Below are 22806 nucleotides of genomic sequence, written 5' to 3'. Positions count from 1 at the left end.
TCAGATAATCTGCTTGATAATCTGTATTCAAAGTTTCATGTTTTTATATCCTCCTTATCCTTCATCCATTGGCTCTCAAGCTCTATAGGGAAAAATCCTCAAACAAACAAAAAATAAGGCACATTTCAAGATCTAATAAAATCAGCTGCCTTTGAATTAATCCAGTACTGAGCAGGTTCAGCGTTGATTTCATATGCTGGCTACTCTGTAACCTGTCATTAAAGGTAATAGTGGAGCATTACTATAATGCATCTCTTACAAAAGAAAACAAAGGCGCTTCCTCGTACAAATTAAACATGCTGCAAAATTGCCAAACTTGCATTTGTCTAGTAAACAGCTTGTAGATGTGCTAAATATCGACTATATAACTATGGCACCTCCAAACTAAAATTATGTATTTAGCCTTTTAAAAAAAACTTTACAGATAAGGAAAAAAATCTTTTACAGATAAGAAATACCAATCACAACATTTGCCCCATAGAATTTAACTGAGCAACTGTGCATTTCCAGGCTCTCTTAAATATGTACATTTCAAAAGCCATCATTTGAAGTTCATTAGGAAGGGAAGACTCTCTTGTAAATGGCACAATTGTACCAGGCAACAGTTCCCTGAGTGAATTATCTTCAATGGAGACAGGATTTCAGTCCTCTGCCCTGGCTTCTCTGTCTTGTTGGAACCTGCTGTGCTAGTAAGAAGGCATCGGCTGCATTTGAAGGGCATCGTAGGTATCCTTTGTTGCTGAGCTGAGTCCCTGGTAGACAGATGACATCGTGACGAGCTTATTACTGAAAGGCTGCGCCTGATCACTACAGTTTAGTCACAGAGGAAGGACTAGTAATATATGCAGCCCAGAAGAAACACATGCATAAATATAAATTGCCCTAAGCAATTCCCCAGTGCAAGGCTTCATATGTACAAAACAAAAACAGTTTAAAACAGCAAGCTTTTTGAGCATTGGCAAAGGTTGCATGCAGTTTGCAAGCTACTTATCATTAACGGCAAAGGAAATAACCCACACACACACCCTTAATAACCCCCTACCCCACTTCACACACACACACACCGTCCTTTATTTATGCAAGACTGGTTCATATGGGTGTGAGACTCCTGCAGCTCACTCCAATTCGATTAAAACCCTTTTCCTTCTGTAGCACTCCTTACCTGGTAAACAGCATCGTTGCCTTTACCTCGGCGCCTCTGAGAAAAGAGAAACCCAAGATTAATAGATATGCCCTAGTCCAAGGGGTTCTTCCTTCCCCTGTTGGTTTTCATTGTGGGTCTCTTTGCACTCTGGCTCTATTAAGCAGATGCTACAGACTCTGACACAACAACTGAAAGATCAGTAAATAATAAAACAAGTGTTGAACAAACAATACTACTGGTTAAATGGTAAAGAGAATTCTATAATGTTTGCTATGGTATACACAGCAACAGGAAACATCACTCACCTCCCCTTTCTTTCCAATTTCGCTGTATGCATCACCCATCTTATCCCGCTGTAGAGACTGGCCATAGAAAAGCAGAAAGTAGAGTTAAAGTAAGTAAAAATTCATTGTCTGCTATTTTTAGAAGTGCTTTTACAACCTTCTTGTTACACGGAAAAAAATTTCTCTGTCTTTTCTCTGTAAGCCTTCTCCCATCCCATAAAAAAAGGTAAAGGTCCCCTGTGCAAGCACCAGGTCATTCCTGACCCATGGGGTGACGTCACATCTCCAGGTTTACTAGGCAGACTGTGTTTACGGGGTGGTTTGCCAGTGCCTTCCCCAGTCATCTTCCCTTTACCCCCAGCAAGCTGGGTCCTCATTTTACTTGCCTCGGAAGGATGGAAGGCTGAGTCAACCTTGAGCCGGCTACCTGAAACCGACTTCTGTCAGAATTGAACTCAGGTCGTGAGCAAAGCTTGGACTGCAGTACTGCAGCTTACCACTCTGCACCACGGGGCTCCTTGCCTCCCATCCCATACAACTAGGGAATAATCCACTAGGAGCAATGATGCAGGAAGGGGAATGATTTTTACATGGGATTGGATTTTGAATTAAGTTCCCCACCCCTCCAAATCAAGAGAGGTGTTAACTGGTGTTCACGTTATGGGGTTCTTTAGTGCAGCAGACTCATTCAAACTGCAGTGAGGTGGACATAGGTAAACAATGACACACACACTCTCGAAGTGGGTACAAGCAGGTACAATAAAGCCTTAAAAAAACGAAAGAAAGAAATGGATGAATTAGAGAGTGATAATGAGACTAAGAGGGTTAAGCAGGTGCTGTAAAGCAAGGCAGGCTGGCTGATGGAGCATGAACCCCAACAGCTAAATCAGATGGTGCTTGAAATACCTCCTGTGAGGAGTAATTGGCAACAGCAGGCTCACAAGGAAAGAGTCCAAAACAAACAAGTGACAGATTTTTAATATATGCTTGTGAAGGAAGAGTGTTGTGTTATAACACTGGCACTTATTTACGGTAGCTCTTTCAGATGCCTATTGGACAGTAAATATAGTGATTTAAAAGAGGGAAGGCATGGGAGAAAGGGGTTTTTGTTTTGTTTTTTAAAGCATGACTAGTGAGCCAGGAAGAGAGCAAGTGCCCTTCTATAACAATAAATAATGTCATTTTCGACTCTGCTTCCAGAACCAATTCCTTGTTTTACTCACAGAGTAAACTCTATCCTGAGGATTCTTTCTTCTGTGCTGAAAAACAAAGAGAAAAGGATATCTCATGTGAATCATTTCAAAGGGTTCTTATGGGATGCAGGAAGCACTGGGGGAATCGCTCCACAGTAGTCACGTGTGGCCTTTTTTGGGGAATTTAAAAGCCTACGTTTGCACACAAACCTCCCAGCCCTCCATAAGACTGGCGTAGCTTTTCAGAGAGGTCACTGATAGCATGGCTGTAGCTTTCGCCCAAGCACAATGGGTCATGCCCAAGGGGCCACCTGATGTATTTCAGCACAAGACGCAGCAGAACGGAAAGAACAAAATGTAAACCTGATAAAGGATGCAGTGGGAAGCAGACTTACCTGCTTTTTCTCCCCCACTTCAACATCAGTGTCTCTCTTGGCTCCTAGCATATCGTACTCATCTCTGCGCGCATGAGACAATTTCTGAAATTTAAACACACAGAAACCCATTGGGTGGGATGAGGCTCAAAGGAATGTCTCAGCTTATCCCAGTCTGACCAGGTCTGTGCCTCGAGCATGGCCTGAGACCAGCATTACGCTCATAACCCACATCCGGCAGAAGTAGCCCTGAAAGATGCTCATCTTTATTCTTTGCTTGAGTCCTCCAGCATGCAGATCTGTTGTCCCCTACTCATTCTAAAGCAGATCAAATTAATGTAGGATATTGGGAGTATTGGCGATGCATACGCTATGCCAACTGACCTCAGCCTAAAAATTGTGTATGTGCATTAGGCTGTTGTGTCCCGCCTAGTCCAAGATTACATTTTTCAGTAGCCAAACTGATTTTTCTCCCATTTTCCACTCCCTCAACTCATTCCCCCCCCCCCATTTTTCTGTGGCGGTTGCTGTGCAGAATGTGGTTGCACCAAGATACTGTTTTGTGATGTTGATAGAGATCAAGAAAACAATTCTTGCTACACCCATTCTATCGCTTGTAGACCTTCTAAAGAGTTTAAAACTGGTTGGCTACGCACCACTACCTCACCTTTAGTGTGGAAGTGCATCCCCCCCCCCTTTTTATGTAAGGGAAGACCTCTTCACTGAGGCTTAATTCCTGTTGCTTTCCCCTCTCCATCATCTGCAACACAGCCTCCACAATCCTGTGAGGTTGCAAACTGCAGGAAGGGAAATCCCTGGAGATTTGGGGGTGGAGCCTGGGGAAGGCTGAATTTCAGGAGGGAAGGGATCTTAGCAGGGTATCATCCTTTAATGTCCACCATCCAAAACTGCCATTTTCTACTGAGGAACTGACCTCTGTAGTCTGGAAATCAGATCTCCAGGCCCCACCTGGAGGTTGGCAACTCTGCTAACCTGTGAGCATTTTGAAAAATTGTACAGAAGGTCCCTTCTCTCATGGGCTGGAGCCAGATTTGGCGGGGGAGGGGGGCAGGTTGGCAAATACATTTCTAATGCCTATACTGTTGTCATTGTAATTCTCCCTCCCCATGCTAGTATTGGTGCCAGTTCACACTCCCCACACTACGGTGAGACTGTATTTGAGACTGAAAAGGACAGTGGGGATAGAACTCCCATGCACATTCTTTGTAGCGCAGTCTTCTATTAAGCGTCTCAATTCATCTCCCTTCTTGCATGAGTGTTACTAAACTTCAATTCAAGTGGAGACTGTGTCAACCATATACTTGGTTTTCACGGCAGGGCTGCCTAAGCTGTACACACCATATTTTTTTTCTCCCTTCTACCCAACAGCTAGCACTAAATTTGAAAAGGAGTCTATGAGTCCAGGAGGACAAGATGGTGGAGACTTCATGCAGAGATCTCAGCATCCTTTCTTAACCTAAAGTGCCACTCACTTAGGGCACTTTCACACATACTGAATAATGCACTTTCAATCCACTTTCAATACACTTTAACAATTGCAAGTGGATTTTGCCGTGTCACACAGTAAAATCCAGCTGGAAAGTGGATTGAAAGTGGATTGAAAGTGCATTATTCGGTATGTGTGAAAGTGCCCTTAAAGACTGGAAGAAAGAAGGAGAGAGCCATATAGACAGTTATTGAATTAGTTTTCCCAAGACTTACAGTGCTATGGCAACTGACAGCCTGGCTTTTCTTTCATGGCAATATGATTAGTATGCTGGGTTCCCAACAGCCCCCAGTGCTGCAACATACTCACTATAGTAGCTAGGCTGTAAGTTCTGAGGCTCCACATTGCCATGCATGGTTTTAAGGGAGTAGCGGTGAGGGATTGGGAGAAGCGGTGAGGTAACTTGGATCTATTTAAGATTGCTGCAGACTCCAGAGATGTCTGGTTCCGATCCTAACTGGAGCTACTGGGGCAAACCCATGAAACCTCGTGACTAAATCCCCTCGCGTCAGACTTCATCTCATCACTTCTCTTCATTTACAAGCAGCTGGGAGATATCCCTAGATATCTGACAACAGCAAGAATTGTATGGGCGAAAAAATGGAGAACAAAAGGAGTACCCACATTGCATGAATGGCAACAAAAAGTTGTAGAGTTGGCCAAGATAGCCAAGTTAAGTAAATATATTGAAGATAGTTGGGTTTCTGACTTTGATATAGACTGGAAGGTATGGTCAGTATATATACCATATTTTTCGCTCCATAAGACACACTTTTTTCCTCCTCAAAAGTGAGGGGAAATGTCCGTGCGTCTTATGGAGCGAATGCCGGCTGGGCGCATGCGCGTCGGGACTGCGCGAGCCAGCATTCCCCGCCCCGACGGCCAGCTGGGAGGCGGGCGGGGGCGCACAGAGCGAGCCGGCGCACGCACCCAGCCGGCTCTGTGCAGCCCCACCCGCCTCCCAGCTGGCCGTTGGGGCGGGGAACGCCGGCTCGCGCCGTCCCGACGCGCACGCGCCCAGCTGGCTCTTTGCGCCCTGCCCGCCTCCCAGCTGGCCGTCGGGGTGGGGAACGCCGGCTCGCGCCGTCCCGACGCACACGCGTCCAGCCGGCTCTGTGTGGCCCCGCCTGCCTCCCAGCTGGCCGTCGAGGCGGGGAATGCCAGCTCTCACCGTCCCAATGCGCATGCGCCCAGCCGGCATTCGCTCCATAAGACAAGTTTTTAGAGGAGGAAAACAAGATTTTTTCTTGTTTTCCTCCTCTAAAAACTAGGTGCGTCTTATGGAAAGGTGTGTCCTATGGAGCGAAAAATACGGTAAATCAATATTTTAGGGATAAAAAAATGACCATAGGTTTTAGAGCCTAAACTTATTAAACAGTAGACTAAGATGAAAATAGCTAAATAATAATTAAAGTAAAAACAGATAAAATCAAAGTTATTCACAAAAGAAATAAGATATATATTAATCTGTTCTATATGGGGAGATTGGAAGTCAGTTTCTGTATTTTATATCTCACTTTTTCTTTTCTTTTTTCTTCACTTCTTTTCTTTTTGTATATTATGTCTTTTTGTATGTTTTGACATATTCTGTAATATTCTGCATATTTCAGTAAAACTTAATTTAAAAAATACAAACGTAAATTAAGAGACATAAGAAGGTAGCCACTTACATTGTATACGTCGCCAGGGCCTTGAGTTTGTGAGGGTTCAGGAGAGCCTTTGCTTAACTGGAAAAACACAGAAAAAGAATTGTTGAGCAGAGTGCATGCATACATACCTAAGCCATTCTGTGAGCACGTTTCTATTCTTCATAATTGCAGGTTGCCCTTAAAACGAGGGTACTGTCTGCTAATGATTTATAAAGTGGTGAGGTTACCTGGCTGGGTCTTCACCCAGCACAATACATTTTTTCCCCCAGGTGAGCATTCCCCTCTTTTGTTTCCCACGCCAGCCCTTTGCCTAAATAATGCACTAAAAGTTCTGAAGTCTCTTTACTCTCGAGCCCCTTATTTAATTAGCATGCTTTATGTTGGTTATATAAGTGAATGGAAGCTGTGCCATGAGTTGGCTGTTCAAAATGCAGAATTTGAGAGGGTCATCATAAAAAGTGTCTATTCGTTCCCCTCCTTTTTTCCCTAGCATTGCATGAATTAAATGTAATTGAGTTCAGTGAGGGCTCAGAGTACCAGACTTGTGCTTAGGATACTAATGAACTGGCATTTGGTGCCTTCTCACCCTGAAGTGCATAGATTAACAATGGAGACAAGAGGTCACTGGTGAGATCTGCTAATGAAGAGCCGTTCCTTCTTTCTGGCATCTCTGGCTCCCCAGCTGCTTTTCAATTAAGATTCAAGGCCTAGAAGGGACACTGCAGTGAAGCCTATCCTTTCCATGTAATCCCACAATTATGAATAAACAGGCTGACATACAAGAAGGCTCTAAAGCAGGGGTGCCAGAAATAAGGCCAGCGGGCCGGATCCGGCCCCTTGAGAGCTCTCATCTGACCCATGAGCCAGCCAAGGCAGCACCCCCTCCACTCTTGATCTGGGCTGCAGAGGCAGGGCCCAGCCCGACCAAGTGACATTTATGTTATATCTGGCCCTCGTTACAATTGAGCTTGACACCCCTGCTCTAAAGCTTTTACCAAAGTGGGATGAGAAGAATCTGTGCCTTCCCACTGAACTTGTGGATACAGTGTATGAGTCAGGAAGGAAACCAAGTACTTCCCTTAGGGCTGCCAGCTCCGAGTTGGGAAATACCTGGAGATTTTGAGGACGGAGCCTGAGGAGGGTGAGATTTGGAGCAGGTGGGGGGGGGACTTCAATGCCATAGAGTCCAATTGCCACAGCGACCATTTTCTCCAGGTGAACTGATCTCTATTCGCTGGAGATTGGTTGTAATAGTGGGAGAACTCCAGCACCACCTGCAGGTTGGCAACCCTAACTTCCCTGCATACCTCCACTTGGCAGTCACAAAGATACTGGGATGTTTCTCACTTTGAGATTGTACTTCAAGGCTGCTTAGTGAAAGCATTTCCCCACCCCACATTGGGCATAAGAAGCTGCCTCACTTTTTGTTTTGCCCTTCAGTTCCCCCCTTCACTTTCCTTTGTTATGGCATTTGTGGGGAAACAACCCCCCCATATTTCTCTCAAAAAACAAAACTAATCTGTGTCCCAGCCTGTACAGAGATGGCGTTCCAGTTTTCTAACATTAAGCTCCACAATTGCAGCAGCACCATTTTTCAACACATTGCTCATAGAGTTGCTTCTGGAGATATCTAGTGTTGTATCAGTGGACAGCTGGTCAAATGTTAACATTTTCTATGCAAACACAATCTTGAGGAACAGTCATGGCACATCGGAAAGAAGGAAGGAAGGAAGGAAAAGAAATGCAGAATTGTTATTATATTATGCTCCCAAAGGTGGCTGCGCTGTAGGCTGTTAGCCAATATGGGTCCAAGCGATGGCTTCCCCATTTATTAACAAAGATTGTGGCTATTCCCAGAGGCAGACAGACATTTTGCTGACTAAGGTAGGAAATACCAATCGGGCCTCCCACTGCGATAAAAATATAATAAAGAATTAAATAACTTGAGGCTTGCTTCTTTTCAGTGGTACCCAAACATTTCCTTGAGGGGGCCACTTCACCTTGCTTAATGTCCTTGATATTCCTGCACCACTAGTACAAGTCACTTTGATTCACTGATCATAATACCTCTTGGTATTGTGGTCCTGACAGAAAACAAAATGCACATTTATTTAATCACAGGGTTGGAAGGGACCACCACATCATCTAGTCCAATGCAGGAACTACAACTATAATAACCTTGATAAATAGGTATAAATAGGAATCCAGTTGATACCTAGAGAGCCATGGTGGTGTAGTGGTTGAGATGTTATACTAGGATCTGGGAAACCCAGGTTTGAATCCCCACTCCTCCATGGAAACTTGCTAAGTGACCTTAGAGCAATCACTTACTCAGCCTCGACCCTGGCAAGTATTTGGATGGGAGACCTCGAAAGGAATACCAGGAGCGTGACGCAGAGGCAGGCAATGGTAAACCCCTTCTGGTTGTCTCTTGCCTTGAAAACCCTATGAGGTCGTTGTAAGTCAGCTGTGACTTGACGGCAAAAAAGGAAAACCAAGTCTGGAAGACCTTCAATTACGTCTTTTTGTTTGGAAGGAATCAAATAGTCATTAATTGTATTTCAGTGCTGAAAAGCTTCTGCGCTCCATTCTTACATTCCCATCCTAACTTTGGGTGACAACAACGAGGATCTACCTAAGCCTGGTTAATTAAAAGAGAGACTCCCACTCTCCCCATCAAACATGGTCCAAACAGTCACTCCTTATCAGTATCCAAATGTAAAAGATTTCAACATCAAAAAGTCTGCCATTGAGGGAAGGCCGGCAACAGGAGAGAATCTTCCTCTCCTCTTCCAACACAGAATTTTTCTCAGTCTTTGGTTTATTAGATGGGCTAATCATGAAGACAGGGTGAAAATGATAGAGGTTCTGCTTTCTAACGCCTAACTCTATTTGAAGGGGGTAACCTGAGGACCATGAATAGTTGCTGTCAAGTGTTTGAATTCGCCTTCGGGTCTTCCGTGTGGTTTTCGACTTTGAGGAAGAAAGAATGGACTTTGATTTTCAGTTGACCAGTACAGAAGTATCTGTGACTGGGAGCAAGCAGCTGGTTGCCAATTTGCTCACTCCTGACTCCTTTCAGGAGGGTCTTACCATCCCCTCCCTAATGATCACAGCCTGGACTTGACATGCGGCTGAGGCTATGGCTCCTGCAGTCAGGCACAACGTCTCTCAGGAAGCGTACCCACATGGCTTTTTCTCTTCTGGCAAGACTCCCATTTTTAAAATCAGCCCCTTTCATCTTTAGGCAGGACTGATAATGGCACACAGCCCCCTTTCTAGCCGATTTTTACCGTCACCCATTTATACTTGTTTCTTTCACACTTCTTTCTGTTGCATTTAACACCGCTGAGAGAAGATGTCGAGTTTATTGCTTCAGAGAATGAAAATTCCAATTTATCCAGGGGGGAAAGTGGGACACAGAACTAGAAACAAGAGAAAGCAATCTCTTCCTTGCTTGTTTAAAGATCTCCCCTGTGCTTTGGAAGAACTGCATGACTAGGTTTGTCAACTGGCCAGGAAAAGGCCTGCCTGGCTTCCTCCTATGCATTTAATTATGGCTTAACCTGTAGAAATCAACAGATTATCTTGTCCCAATATGGAGATACACATTATCACCCACTAATGGCTGCAGGTAAAACCTGCTAAAGGAAGGAAGAGGGACCTTTAAAAAAGCTAGCAGCTCTAACTGCATCTAAGAGAATTTCTACAGGCTAAAAGTGACAGGTGACATACTTCACACCACACCTTTTTCCCACAGTGAGCTGCTGCCTATATATCCAAGTATTAAATCTGTGTATAGATCATTTGTGATTACTACATATAATTGCATTTCACTGCATATGCACACGGCTTCAGGAAGCCATTCACCTAAAGAATGAGTCCTAAAAAAATCAATGAAGGAGGTATACAATATGTCAGGTACTTGTAATGTCCTTAGGGTTGCCAACCTCCTGGTACTAGCTGGTGATCTCCTGCTATTACAACTCATCTCCAGCCGATAGAGAGCAGTTCACCTGGAGAAAATGGCCGATCTGGCAATTGGGCTCTATGGCATTGAAGTCCCTCCCCTCCCCAAACCCTGCCCTCCTCAGGCTCTGCCCCAAAAACCTCCTGCTGGTGGCAAAGAGGGACCTGGCAACCCTAAATGACCTCTGGGGGAGGGGGTCCTACCTTAGCCTCAGTAAGGTCTGGCAAGTTTAATGGCATCACTGCAGTCTACCTAGCTGGTGAAAAGTTGTGCCTCACTTGAGAGGGCTTAGAACAGTCAAGGGAAGAGGAGCCTATGCTATTTACTCAGGACTTTATTTATAGCCCACCTTTCTTGCTGAGACTGTAGATGGCTTATAAAAACAGCAACAACTTTGTATTGGTGCAGCCTCTGCCCAATATCAGGTAATCAGGTATTGCCAGTTTGAATGTGGAAACTTCTGGCTAGCATAAACTGCCAGTTAGCGAAGGCAAAGAAAGGTTTGCTGGAATTACTCTAGCTGACCAGTTCCAACCTAACAGGTTTTTTTAGTTCTCCTTCAAGATCATGTCTGTCTTCTTCTGTTGGGAAAAGGGGGGGGGGTACTCAAACTAAGTATGCAATTGAAGGAAGGGAGCCTAAAAATATTTTCTTCATATACGAGAATAAGCTTCTCCCCATTTTGAAGAGGCAAGACTCACCTTCTCTTTTACAAAAAAGGCTGTGATGAGTATAGCATAAATGAAGAGGATCCCATCGAGAAGGTAGCATAATTTTGGATCTGCCAGCCCCAGCATGCTAGCATCTGGAAGAAAATTAATAATAATAACAACAACAACATGATTCCATGCTGTAGTATTTACAGATCAAAGCAGGGGGAATTTTCAAGCCACTGGAAGTGTAGGATGACAATGTACTACATACATTTAAAAAGTTTGAAAAATATTAGAGTAGCCTTCTTCAAGTAGAATAAAGTTAAGCTTTTAAAAAGTGCAGCGGGTTAGTGTTTCAGACCCTATGTGACCATTCTGCGGCTCTATGAACACAGGAGGCCACATAATACTGAGTTAGTCCACTGTTGTATCTAACTTGTATCTATCTTGCTGCACTCCAGGGTGTTAGAAAGTGAAAGATGTTTCTCAACACCTTCTACATGAGATCCATTAATTGGCCAAACCAAGAATTGAACTTAGGACCTTCTGCATGCAAAGCAGATGCTCAATCATTGAGCCATGGCCAGCTGTCTGGTTCTAATCAGACATGAATATTGTTATAACCTGTTGAATGGGTCTATGCGACTTGAAGGCACTTTACACACACACACACTGAGTACTTAGGGTTGCCAGCTCTGGGTTGGGAAATACCTGGAGATTTTGGGGGCGGAGCCTGAGGAGGGGAGGGTTTGGGGAGGGGAGGGACTTCAATGCCATAGAGTCCAAGTGCCAAAGTGGCCATTTCCCCCACATGAACTGATCTCTATCGGCTGGAGATAAGTTGTAATAGCAGGAGATCTCCAGCTAGTACCTGGAGGTTGGCCACCTATAGTACTGAGTAGACATCTTGAAGGCACAAACCCCATTTCACCAACAAAAGGACAATGCTTGTTAACAATAATACTATAGTTATTTTGAAATATCAAAATACTTTCTCCAGTTAACCTTGAATGTACGCAAAACCTGAATGTCCAGTCCTTCCCCAAAAATTTTAAATGATATGTCCCAGCAGGAAAAATTCAATTCTCAGTCTGTTAGACGTTTATCTTGCTTTTATCCATTTAATTAAGTAATGAAAAGTAATAGCTCAAACTGTTAAAAGTATACTGATGAGCTGACATTTTGCAGAGATTTAATTTAGAATTTCTTTCAACCAAACATTGCAGTCATAACTTTTCCAACAATAAGAACTAAATTAAATGCTCCGGCCTACAACAGATTTAAGCACACTTAATGGCTACTTTGCATTTATTGGTGGAACAGATTTATTGGTGGAACACTGCTGAAAAAGCACTGCTGAACACTGCTTTTAAAAACACAATTTGTGGGGGGAAACCAATAAACTCTTCAGCCCTAGTAGGAAGGGCAACATATGGCTTTAAAAAGGGGATAATGGAAATACATGGAAGACAGCTCTATCAATGGCTATTAGACATGACAAGCCAGGGGTCTGCAAGAAATGGGGGGATTTGGAGCCCTTCTCCAAAATATCCTCTAAGCTCACAGCAGTTTGTGTGTGTGTGAAGTGCCATCAAGTCACAGCTGACTTATGGCAACCACTTATGGGGTTTTCAAGACAAAAGACTTAACAGAGGTAGTTTGCCATTGCCTTCCTCTGCATAGCTGTAACACTAAACATATAAGGGCAAAAAAGTTAAAGGGTTCAAAAGGGAAGTATACCTTGTACAACTTTCTCTCATAGGGGTGCCAGCTCCGGGTTGGGAAATACCTGGCGATTTTGGTGGTGGGGTTTGGGGAGGTGGGGTTTGGGGAGGTGAGGGACTTCAATGCCATAGACTCCAATTGCCAAAGCAGCCTGATCTCTGCCGCCTGGAGATCAGTTGTAATCACGGGAGATCTCCAGCTACTACCTGGAAGTTAGCACAGTCAAAGTACAAAATTACAAAATTATTATTAGTGATTAGGACAAATTACAACAGGTGCTATACAACAAATACTTATCCTACTACTATAATACATAAGATTCACTTGATGTCAACCATTCAGGTGTACAATAATTTATAGATGCAAACATGCAATTTTTCTTTATAATATAGTTGGAAAAGTCCAATTCAAGTAGGATATCCAATGATTGGTATAATCCAAAAGGGATAAGCTGGGGGACGGCCGTTTCAAGATGTTTTCTTCAGCCCCGTGTTCAATCAAATCCCCTTATAAAATTCAAAGTCTGGTAATTTGTCATTAATCGTTGATCCAATACTGTTTCAAGTCAGGTTCATAGTTCCTCAAGGGATACAAATTACCAGACTTTGAATTTTATAATGGGATTTGATTGAACATGGGGCTGAAGAAAACTTCTTGAAACGGCCGTCCCCCAGCTTATCCCTTTTGGATTATACCAATCATTGGATATCCTACTTGAACTGGACTTTTCCAACTATATTATAAAGAAAAATTGCATGTTTGCATCTGTAACACAAAGAATTATTGTACACCTGAATGGTTGACATCAAGTGACTCTTATGTATTATAGTAGTAGGATATTTGTTGTATAGCACTTGTTGTAATTTGTCCTAATCACTAATAATAATTTTGTAATTTTGTACTTTGTGCTGATTTCCAAACCTATTCAGGTACAAGCATAGTGATGCCTTTATTTGTTTAATCCAGGGGTGGGGAACCTTTTTTCCGCCAAGGGCCATTTGGATATTTATAACATCATTCGCGGGCCATACAAAATTATCAACTTAAAAATTAGTTTCTTGGGCAGTCCTAGCAGCTCCATAGTTAACTACTCCTCTGCAAGGGGGGGGAATGTTCCTTTTCTCAGCAAAACAACCTCACATCTGCCTTGAATAGAGGCTATTCCTGTCCGTGGGAGGGGGTGGATCACCAGACTTAGATCCTTCTGAGCTAGAGATCTGCCAGGACCCATGAAGGGCCAGACCAAATGATTTCGCGGGCCTTAAACGGCCCCCGGGCCTGACGTTCCCCACCCCTGGTTTAATCTGTTACTACCTGGAAGTTGGCAACCCTACTCATAGTCTTATATGACCACAATTTTTGCTACAACATGCTGAAAAAGGAACAGTAAGAAGCTTTACTTATATATAGGGTTACCAGCTCTGGGTTTGGGAAATTCCTGGAGGTTTCAAGGGTGAAGCCTGTGGGAGGATGAGGTTTGGGGAAGGGAAGGAGCTCAGCAGGGTATCATACCATACAGTCCACCCTCCAAAGCAGCCATTTTCTCCAGGGGAACTGATCTGTCACCTGGAGATCAGCTGTAATTCCAGAAATATCCAAGTTCCACCTGGCAGTTGACAACCCTACTTGTATAGGGAAAGTGTGTATGTGTGTGTGGGGGGGGGGGGAACATATGTAGATTAATGGAAGCACATTTCTGCCAGCATGCAAAAACAGAAAGGTTATTTTCCAGCCATCCTCTCTGGTGTTTTTTTTTTAAGATGTCCAACAGCAGGTAGTCACATGTCTTTCTGAAACTCACGGGGAAGACCTGAATTACTCATAAGGCACCAAAGCCAATCTTAATTTACTCATTTTTCGAGCAAGCTTGTAGTTCGTCAAAAACATTCAGTCACACTTAAGGGGGGGAAGTCAGCTGTTTTCAATTCTTGCTACTGCAAGAAGGGCAAATAAAGGGTTTCCCCAAAACTCTCTCATGTAAAATCGTTGCAACAGCCAACACGAATGCCATTCCACACAAACCCAAGAGTGGACAGGCCCTAGGGTTGCCAACCTCCAGGTACTAAGTTAGTTTAAAAAGTTAGTACCTCCAGGTACTAGCTGGAGATCTCCTGCTATTACAACTCATCTTCAGCCAATAGAGATCATTTCACCTGGAAAAATGGCCACTTCGGCAATTGGACTCTATTGGCATTGAAGTCCCTCCCCTCCCCAAACTCTGTCCTCCTCAGGCTCCGTCCCAAAAACCTCCCACTGGTGGTAAAGAAGGACCTGGCAACCCTAACAGGCTCCCTCAGTTTCCCATTGGGTTGGTGTCCTGGAGGCCCACTGGTAACCAAGTATAAACCAAGCCTTAGCGGTGAAGCCTGGCCACTGTGGTGTTAAAAAGCACCTCCTGACAGATTTTGCCTCTAAATGCTACCCTGTGTGTGTGTGTGTTAAGTGCCGTCAAGTCACTTCCAACTCATGGTGACCCTATGAATGAAGGTCCTCCAAAATGTCCTATCTTTGACAGCCTTGCTCAGATCATGCAAATTGAAGGCTGTGGCTTCCTTTATTGAGTCAACCCATCTCTTGCTGGGTCTTCCTCTTTTCCTGCTGCCCTCAACTTTTCCTAGCATGACTGTCTTTTCTAGTCACTCTTGCCTTCTCATAATGTGACCAAAATACAATAGCCTCAGTTTAATCATTTTAGCTTCTAGGGTCAGTTCAGGCTTGATTTGATCTATAACCCACTGATTTGTTTTTTTGGCAGTCCACATTATCTGTAACACTCTCCTCCAACTCCACATTTCAAAGGAATCTACTTTCTTCCTGTCAGCTTTCTTCAATGTCCAGCTTTCACACCCATACATAGTAATAGGGAATATGATGGCATGAATAAACCTAATCTTGGTGGCCAGCAGTGACACATCCTTACACTTCACAATCTTTTCTAGCTCCTTCATGGCTGCCCTTCCCAGTCTCAATCTCCTTCTGATTTCTTGGCTGCAGTCTCCCTTTTGGTTGATGATGGAGGCAAGGAATAGAAAGTCTTCAACAATTTCAATTTCCTCATCGTCAACCTTAAAGTTGTGTAATTCTCCTGTAGTCATTACTTTTGTCTTCTTGATGTTCAGCTGTAGTCCTGCTTTGGCACTTTCTCTTTTAATTTTCAGCAGTAGTCGTTTCAAATCTTTGCTATTTTCTGCCATTAATGTAGTATCATCGGCTACCCTGCGCGTGCACAATAGAGAGCACTCTGTAGCGGCTACCAAGGCCCTTTCCCTGCTGTTGCTCACGACTGGAATCATATTTACCTACCCCACAATTTAGGGATTAAGAGGCTTAGAGACTGCGCAATATGATATTTTCACACCCAAACAAGGGTGGAGGGACCTGCGGATGGGGAGTATACAACCTGTCATGAAAAATCTGTCATGCTGCAAAATATCTCCAGAACTAGGAAGGATGGCGTATACTCAGTCTCTCCCATTGCAGATGCTGTCATTACATGTCCATTTTTCCTCCCAAAAAGTAGCTAATAGCCTGCCCAGAGAAGTGACTGCTGCTACAAGCCAAAGACACTGTGCATGTGTGCTGAGGCATTGTTACTGCATGATAGCTGTGCCTCCATGCAGCAAAATGCGACAAGCAGTGCACCAAACACAGCTACCCTTTGTGAGGCATTTGATTGCACACTGATTAAAAGAAAATGCCTCAATGAGGCCAAACAGGACAGGAAGCTTTCCAGCAGTAGTGTAGGAGAAGGCAGTGGTCTTCATTATCACTGGTAGGTTTGCCAACTAGCCAGAAAAATTCCTGCCTGGTTGCCTCCCATGCATTTAATCATAGCTTAACCTGCAGAAACAAGCAGATTATCTTTTCCCAACATGAAGATACGTATTATCACCTGCTAATGGCAGGAGATAACACTTCTGTTAAAGAGAGGAGGAAAAGCCCTTCACAAGTTGGCTACACTAATCACTGACTGACTCTGAATCTAGCAATTCCTGCCAGGGTCACTCTACTCAGCTTACTCCTAGGCCATTCTATAGGGTTGCCAACCTCCAGGTACTTGCTGGAGATCTCCTGCTATTACAACTGACCTTCAGCCAATAGAGATCAGTTCCCCTGGAGAAAATGGCCGCTTTGGCACTTGGACTCTATGGCATTGAAGTCCCTCTCCTCTCCAAACCCTGCCCTCCTCATGCTCTGCCCTAAAAATCTCCCGCCGATGGTGAAGAGGGACCTGGCAACCCTACCTTTCTAACACCTCAGTCCATCCACATACAAGATGGAAAGTGTCATCAAGTTGTATCCGAGTTATGGTGACCCTGTGAGGTTTTCAAGGCATGATAGAAACAGAGATGGTTTGCCATTGGCTGCCTCTGCATAGCAACCCTGGACTTCCTTGGTGGTCTCTTATCCAAGTACTAACCAGGGCTGACCCTGCTTAGCTTCCGAGGTGTGATGAGATCAGGCTAGCCTGGGCCATTCAGCTCAGGGAACCACCCCAGTATAAGCCAATTCAAGTATTACAGCATTTGATTGGCCACCCCCATATAAGCCAATCAAATGATGTAATTCTTGAACAAATATTGCACAACATGGATAAACCTTGCCAGTGCTGTATCGCTGCAGTCCATTTCCCCATGTTCTCTGCATTCTAATTTTAAGCATCCCACTAGACAATTACTTCCATGAGTGTAAACTATTTTACTCTTTTAAAATGGTGTGTCTGATTCTGCACTCAGTTTACTGCAATTCACTGATGGGCTGAGCTTGATTTAATCCACCACACTCGACCCCTGAGAGAGGCAGCATAGAATATCCTTTAGAACAACTGTTACAGTTTAAAACAAGCTATGGGTGTTTTCAGCAACTGCCCAAGCTCCTTGGGAAGGTCCCCAAAATATCAGTGTTTATAACAATGATCAAAACCATGGTAGCAAGCAACAATGCAAGTCCTTAAGAGTTCAGTCATATGCATGTTTACTTAGAAGCGAGTTCTGCTTATGTCAATGGAATCTACTTCTCAGAAATTGGATCTGATCTAGCACAGCACATACAGTTGGTTAGCTACATTCACCTAGTAAGTCACAATATGTGCATATGTAAATTTGGGTTTCTGTCAAGAAGAAGATGAGGGCATCAAACCAAAAAGTAAGGTTGCCAGGCACAGCCATTTCACTGGGGGGGAGCAAGCACCATCTCCAGCACATCAACGTCACTTCCAGTGCAGCCCAGAAGTGATGGCATTATGCCAGAATTGATGCTCTAGAATCAGAATTCACCCAGAACTGTCTGGACAAATTCTAGAGCGTCACTGGGAATGATGACATCACTTTCAGGTTGTAACAGAAGCAACATCATTATGACAGAGATACCTATGTCACTCTGTGATGGACAGCTGCATTCTATGAAGTTGTCCCTTGAGTGACAGGGAATTCAATAGAATTCTGAGAATGGCAGTTGGAGAGTTCTGACAGTTGAGAACTGACAGTTGACTGGAAGAGTAGTTAACAGAGATTGGAAACAGGGGTGTTAACTGCAAGCTGTCTGGTGGAGGATTCTCCTCTGGAGTGAAAAGGAATACATTTGGGTTTTGGATCAGGAAGGCTCTATAACCAGTTATCTAGGGAGACAGCTCTAAGGTAGACAGAGTGATCCCTAAGAGTAACGGGAAATAGCTCTGATGAAAGGAGTGGTCCCAGGTGTGAGAGATCCCCTCTCTCTGAGTTTACTTCTCCAAATCAAATGTTCAGACGTTGATAAAGAAACAAAGGATTTATTGAAGACATCAGGAGATGAGACAGGCACAGGTAGGAAGTTGCAAGTGAGGGGCTATTCGGGTTTACAGAATATATTGACTCCAGGGCACTGGGGCACTGGGGTTCACACTTATTGTTATGGGAAGTTACAAGCTTGGCATAATACAAAACAACAGACGAGTCCCAGGAAGTCTGGTGAAGCTATCACACTTCCAAGGCCGCATCGGCCTGAGGGAGTACTGACAGGAAGAACAGCGGGGGGGAAGATACTAGGGGCAATCAGGCCTGGCGCCTGAGACCAGAAGGTGTGAACTGCTTTTACGAGTTCACTGATAACAAGGCAGGTGATGGGAAGCAGAGACACATAGACAGAGACCCTCACATTCTGCCCCCCTTAAGGCCCCCCTCCAGGGTCCTCGAGAGGGCGAGGCTTATCGGGATAAGCGAGGTGGAATTCTCGGATCAAGCGAGGGGCCGCCATGTGGGGTGCGGCCACCCACTCGTCGTGAGCGGACCCAAGGTTTTTCCAACGAACAAAGTAAAACAGTTTCCCTTTCTTCCATTTGGAATCCAAAACCTTGGATATTTCCAAATGGGTATCCCCCCCTACCACGGTAGGAATCTCGTGTGCGGGAGGGGGTGGAACTGGGGAGCTGGCACATAAGGTTTGAGGAGGCTTATATGAAAGACTGGATGGACCCCCTTGAGGGTCTTTGGGAGTTCCAGTTCCACGGTAACCTCGTTGATTACTCTGGTAATGGGGAAAGGTCCCACATAACGGTCGCTCAGTTTTTTGCAGGGACGCAGAGAGCGGAGGTTTTTAGTGGACAGATAGACTTGCTCTCCCACCTTAAGTTCCCATCCCGGAGACCGGTGTTTGTCTGCCTGTTCCTTGTACTTGCTTTTTGCCCTCTCAAGATTTTTGAGCAGCCATGGCCAGGTAGATTTGACTACCTGAATCCACTCCTGAAGATCAGGGGTGGACTGGAGCTCTGGCGTGACGGGAGCGGAACCGAAAGGACCGAATTCCGTCCCGTATATTACTTGGAAGGGACTAAAGCCGGTAGAGGAATGAGGCGCATTGTTGTACGCATATTCGGCAAATGGCAGCAGGTCGACCCAGTCGTCCTGGTGGAAATTTACATAGCAACGCAAATAACATTCTACCACCGCGTTTACTCGTTCAGTTTGACCATCCGTCTGGGGGTGATAGGCGGAAGAAAGGCCCTGTTCCTCCACCCCCATTAGCTTTAGGAAGGCTCGCCAAAATTTGGCAACAAACTGGACCCCCCGGTCGGAGAGGACCTTCCTCGGGATCGAGTGTAGCCTGAGGACGTGTGTGACGAACAGTTTAGCCAAGCCCTGGGCTGAAGGAAGACCTGCACATGGAACGAAATGGACCTGTTTGGAAAAGAGGTCCGTGATTACCCAGAGAACCGTCTTTCCCCGACTTGGAGGTAGGTCGGTGATAAAATCCATGGCGATGACTTCCCAGGGACGGGAGGGGTTCTCAAGCGGTTTGAGAAGCCCTGGGGGTTTTCCCATCCGTCTTTTAGCTGTGGCGCAAGTGGGGCAGCTGCGCACGTACAGCTCTACATCGGATCTCATACCGGGCCACCAAAACTGCCTCCGTACCAGGTGAAGAGTTTTTATGAAACCAAAATGACCCGCCAACCTGGCACCATGTACAAGTCCCAATACCTCTTTACGAAGGGAGGACGGGACATATAGTTTTCCCCCTTGCACCCACCAGGTGTTGGTTCGTTCCAAGCCCGTGGGGAGGAGATGGTGCTCCTCCTCCTGTAAGGAGGCGTCCCGGAGCCGCTGTTGAAAGGCTTCCGGGATACCTTTGAGCGTAGGGGGGGTGTCAGGTTGTTGGGCTTGGGACCGGGTAGTGACGGCTAAGCTAGGAACCTCCCCTCGCTGCTCGGGAGTGAACAGGGAGTCGACTGGGCGATCGAAATCGTTGCGATACTGGGGAAGTCGTGACAAAGCGTCGGCTAGGGCATTCTCTTTGCCAGGGACATGCTTGAGGGTGAACCGGAATTTTGCGAAGAATTGGGCCCACCGAATTTGTTTGGCGTTGAGCTTTCTAGCTCCCTTGAGAGCCTCGAGATTCTTGTGATCGGTACACACTTCAAACGGCAGCTCGGCACCTTCTAAAAAGTGCCTCCATATGGTGAGGGCATGTTTGACCGCCGCCGCCTCCTTCTCCCAAATAGCCCAGTTGATTTCGGACTGGGAAAACTTCTTGGAGAAGTAGGCGCATGGTCTCAACCGCCCCCCTTCATCCCTCTGCAATAGGGCCCCGCCCATGGCCACATCCGAGGCATCCACTTGCACCACAAAAGGCTTGGTGCAATCCGGGTGAGCCAAAACGGGTTCGGATGAAAAAAGCAGCTTTAAACGTTCAAAAGCTTGCTGGCACTGGGGGGACCATTGCAAACGGGCTGAGGGAAGCGCGGCGCTAGCCCCCTTGTCCTTGGTACGCAACAGGGCAGTGAGGGGAAGCGCAACTTGAGCAAAGTTGGGAATGAAGTTGCGGTAAAAGTTAGCGAACCCCAAAAACTGCTGAAGCTGGCGGCGGGTAGTGGGGGGTTCCCAATCCCGCACCGCCTGGACCTTTGCGGGGTCCATTTCTAACCCTTGGTGGGAAATCACGTACCCAAGAAATGTAATGGAAGGTTGGTGGAAATCACATTTGGACACCTTAGCATATAGTTTGTGCTCCCGCAGCCGCTGGAGCACTTCTCGCACTAGGCGCACATGTTCTTCCATGGTTTCAGAGTAAATAAGGATGTCATCGAGAAATACCACCACCCCCCGAAACAGCAAATCATGTAAAACCTCATTAATTAATTGCATAAACACACTGGGAGCCCCCGAAAGTCCGAAAGGCATGACTAGGTATTCAAACATTCCAAAACAGCTGGAAAAGGCTGTTTTGGGTTCGTCCCCTTCTTTAATGCGAATGCGGTGGTATGCTTCCACTAAGTCCAGTTTGGTGAAGATTCGGCCCTCCTTTAATTGTGCTAGAAGATCGGGAATAAGAGGGAGAGGGTAAGCGTTAGACTGGGTGACGGCGTTTAGCCTACGAAAGTCAATGCACAGTCTTAAATCTCCCGTCTTTTTCTTCACAAAGAAGGCTGGGGCCGAATAAGGAGCCTTGGAAGGGCGTATGAAACCCCTCGCCAAGTTGGCATCCAGATAGTCTCGTAACACCGCCTTTTCACTAGGGCTCATGGGGTAGACCTTCCCTTTAGACAGTTTGCCTTCCCCCACAATTTCGATGGCGCAGTCCATCTCTCTGTGGGGGGGTAGTTCGTCACATTCCCTAACATCAAAGACGTCCGCAAACTGCGAGTATTCAGTAGGCAGTTGAGGAGGAACGGTGGCTGGGGGGGGGATCCTACCACAGCGGCGGCCGGAGATCGGACAACCCGTTCCTTGTCATGTAATCTACAGGGGTTTTCGGGAAACGAGAGCACCCGTTCAACCCAGTCGATGGACGGGTTGTGTCCCCGTAGCCAGTTCATCCCTAACACCACAGGGGTTACTAAAGGGGCGATGGTAAAATACAAGCGTTCCCAATGTTCCCCCACGGACATAATCACGGCTGCAGTTCTGTGGGTCACCGGGCCCCGTTTAAAATCACTCCCGTCCATTTGGGAAAAGCGAAGGGGTCCCGGAAGCCGCTTGCGCCGGACTCCCAGTTTCTTGGCAGTGTCCTCACTAATCATGGTGCGGGCACACCCCGAGTCAACCAAAGCGGGGAATTCTAAACTGGGACCCCCTTTTGGTAGGGAAAGGTGAACACGCACATAAACATTGTCCTCTTGGGCGCTTACCATCGGTGGAGCTCCTTGCACAACAACAGGGGCGGTCTGCCGCGGAGCCCCCTCTACAGCAGACCGACGGCATTTTTTGCCGGCTGTTCCCACTCCTCCTCCTCGCTGGAAGAGGGGGAAAGAGTGGTGGCGGTCGGGGACCCGTCCGAATCAAAAGTAGTACTTGTAATCCGGGACCCCGTTGGGCCAGTAGAAGTGGAGACCCCGTCCTGGGGGCGCGCATGGAGAGCGGAGGGTGCGCCGGAACGTCGGCCCGGTGGTCCGCTCCTGCGGCGGGGCTGGTCCTCGGCAGCCGCCTTCTGTGGTTCAGTCGGGGCTTGGCGTGGGGGGTTGGGACGGCCCGAACGAGAGGGGCATTGCGACGCAAAGTGCCCCTTACCTCCGCAGGTCAGGCAGACACCGGTCTCAAAACGCTTGCGGCGTTCAGCGGCCGAGGGACCCCCGCTGCCCCCCAGTCGGAAGTCTCGGCCCCGGTCGCTCCGGGGTCTCGGGTCTCGTCCAATGCGTTGTTTGGACAAGGTCAAAAGTTGTTTGCGATTCTCGATGTCGGCAGCGTGGCGAACCCAACCTTCCACATCCGGGGGGTTCCCTTGCATGAAGGCCCAATGTTGGAGGTCCGGGTTGAGGCCCTCCCTGAAACACTGTACCAAAGTGGCCTCACTCCAGTCCAGGATTCGGCTGGCCAGTGACTGGAACTCACTTGCAT

At 46.1% G+C, this 22806-nt stretch overlaps 1 protein-coding gene across 1 annotated transcript in view; it reads right to left on the bottom strand.

Moving 5' to 3' along the window:
* Nucleotides 1-634: 634 nt before the first annotated feature.
* The window catches only part of CD247 (CD247 molecule), a 48047-nt gene continuing 25875 nt past the window's right edge, over nucleotides 635-22806 (bottom strand). The window contains exons 2-8 of the mRNA XM_056858191.1: nucleotides 10823-10926; nucleotides 6173-6229; nucleotides 3017-3100; nucleotides 2652-2687; nucleotides 1450-1506; nucleotides 1163-1198; nucleotides 635-752 (exon numbers count right to left, since the gene is read on the bottom strand). Of these exons, the coding sequence (XP_056714169.1) occupies nucleotides 687-752; nucleotides 1163-1198; nucleotides 1450-1506; nucleotides 2652-2687; nucleotides 3017-3100; nucleotides 6173-6229; nucleotides 10823-10926 (440 nt within the window). The 3' untranslated portion in view covers nucleotides 635-686. The remainder of the gene's footprint in view (nucleotides 753-1162; nucleotides 1199-1449; nucleotides 1507-2651; nucleotides 2688-3016; nucleotides 3101-6172; nucleotides 6230-10822; nucleotides 10927-22806) is intronic.

The sequence above is a fragment of the Euleptes europaea genome, chromosome 12, assembly GCF_029931775.1.
Source record: "Euleptes europaea isolate rEulEur1 chromosome 12, rEulEur1.hap1, whole genome shotgun sequence".
Taxonomy (NCBI): Eukaryota; Metazoa; Chordata; class Lepidosauria; order Squamata; family Sphaerodactylidae; genus Euleptes; species Euleptes europaea.
Note: the sequence above shows the minus strand (reverse complement) of the source record. Positions and strands in the feature narration are given on the sequence as shown.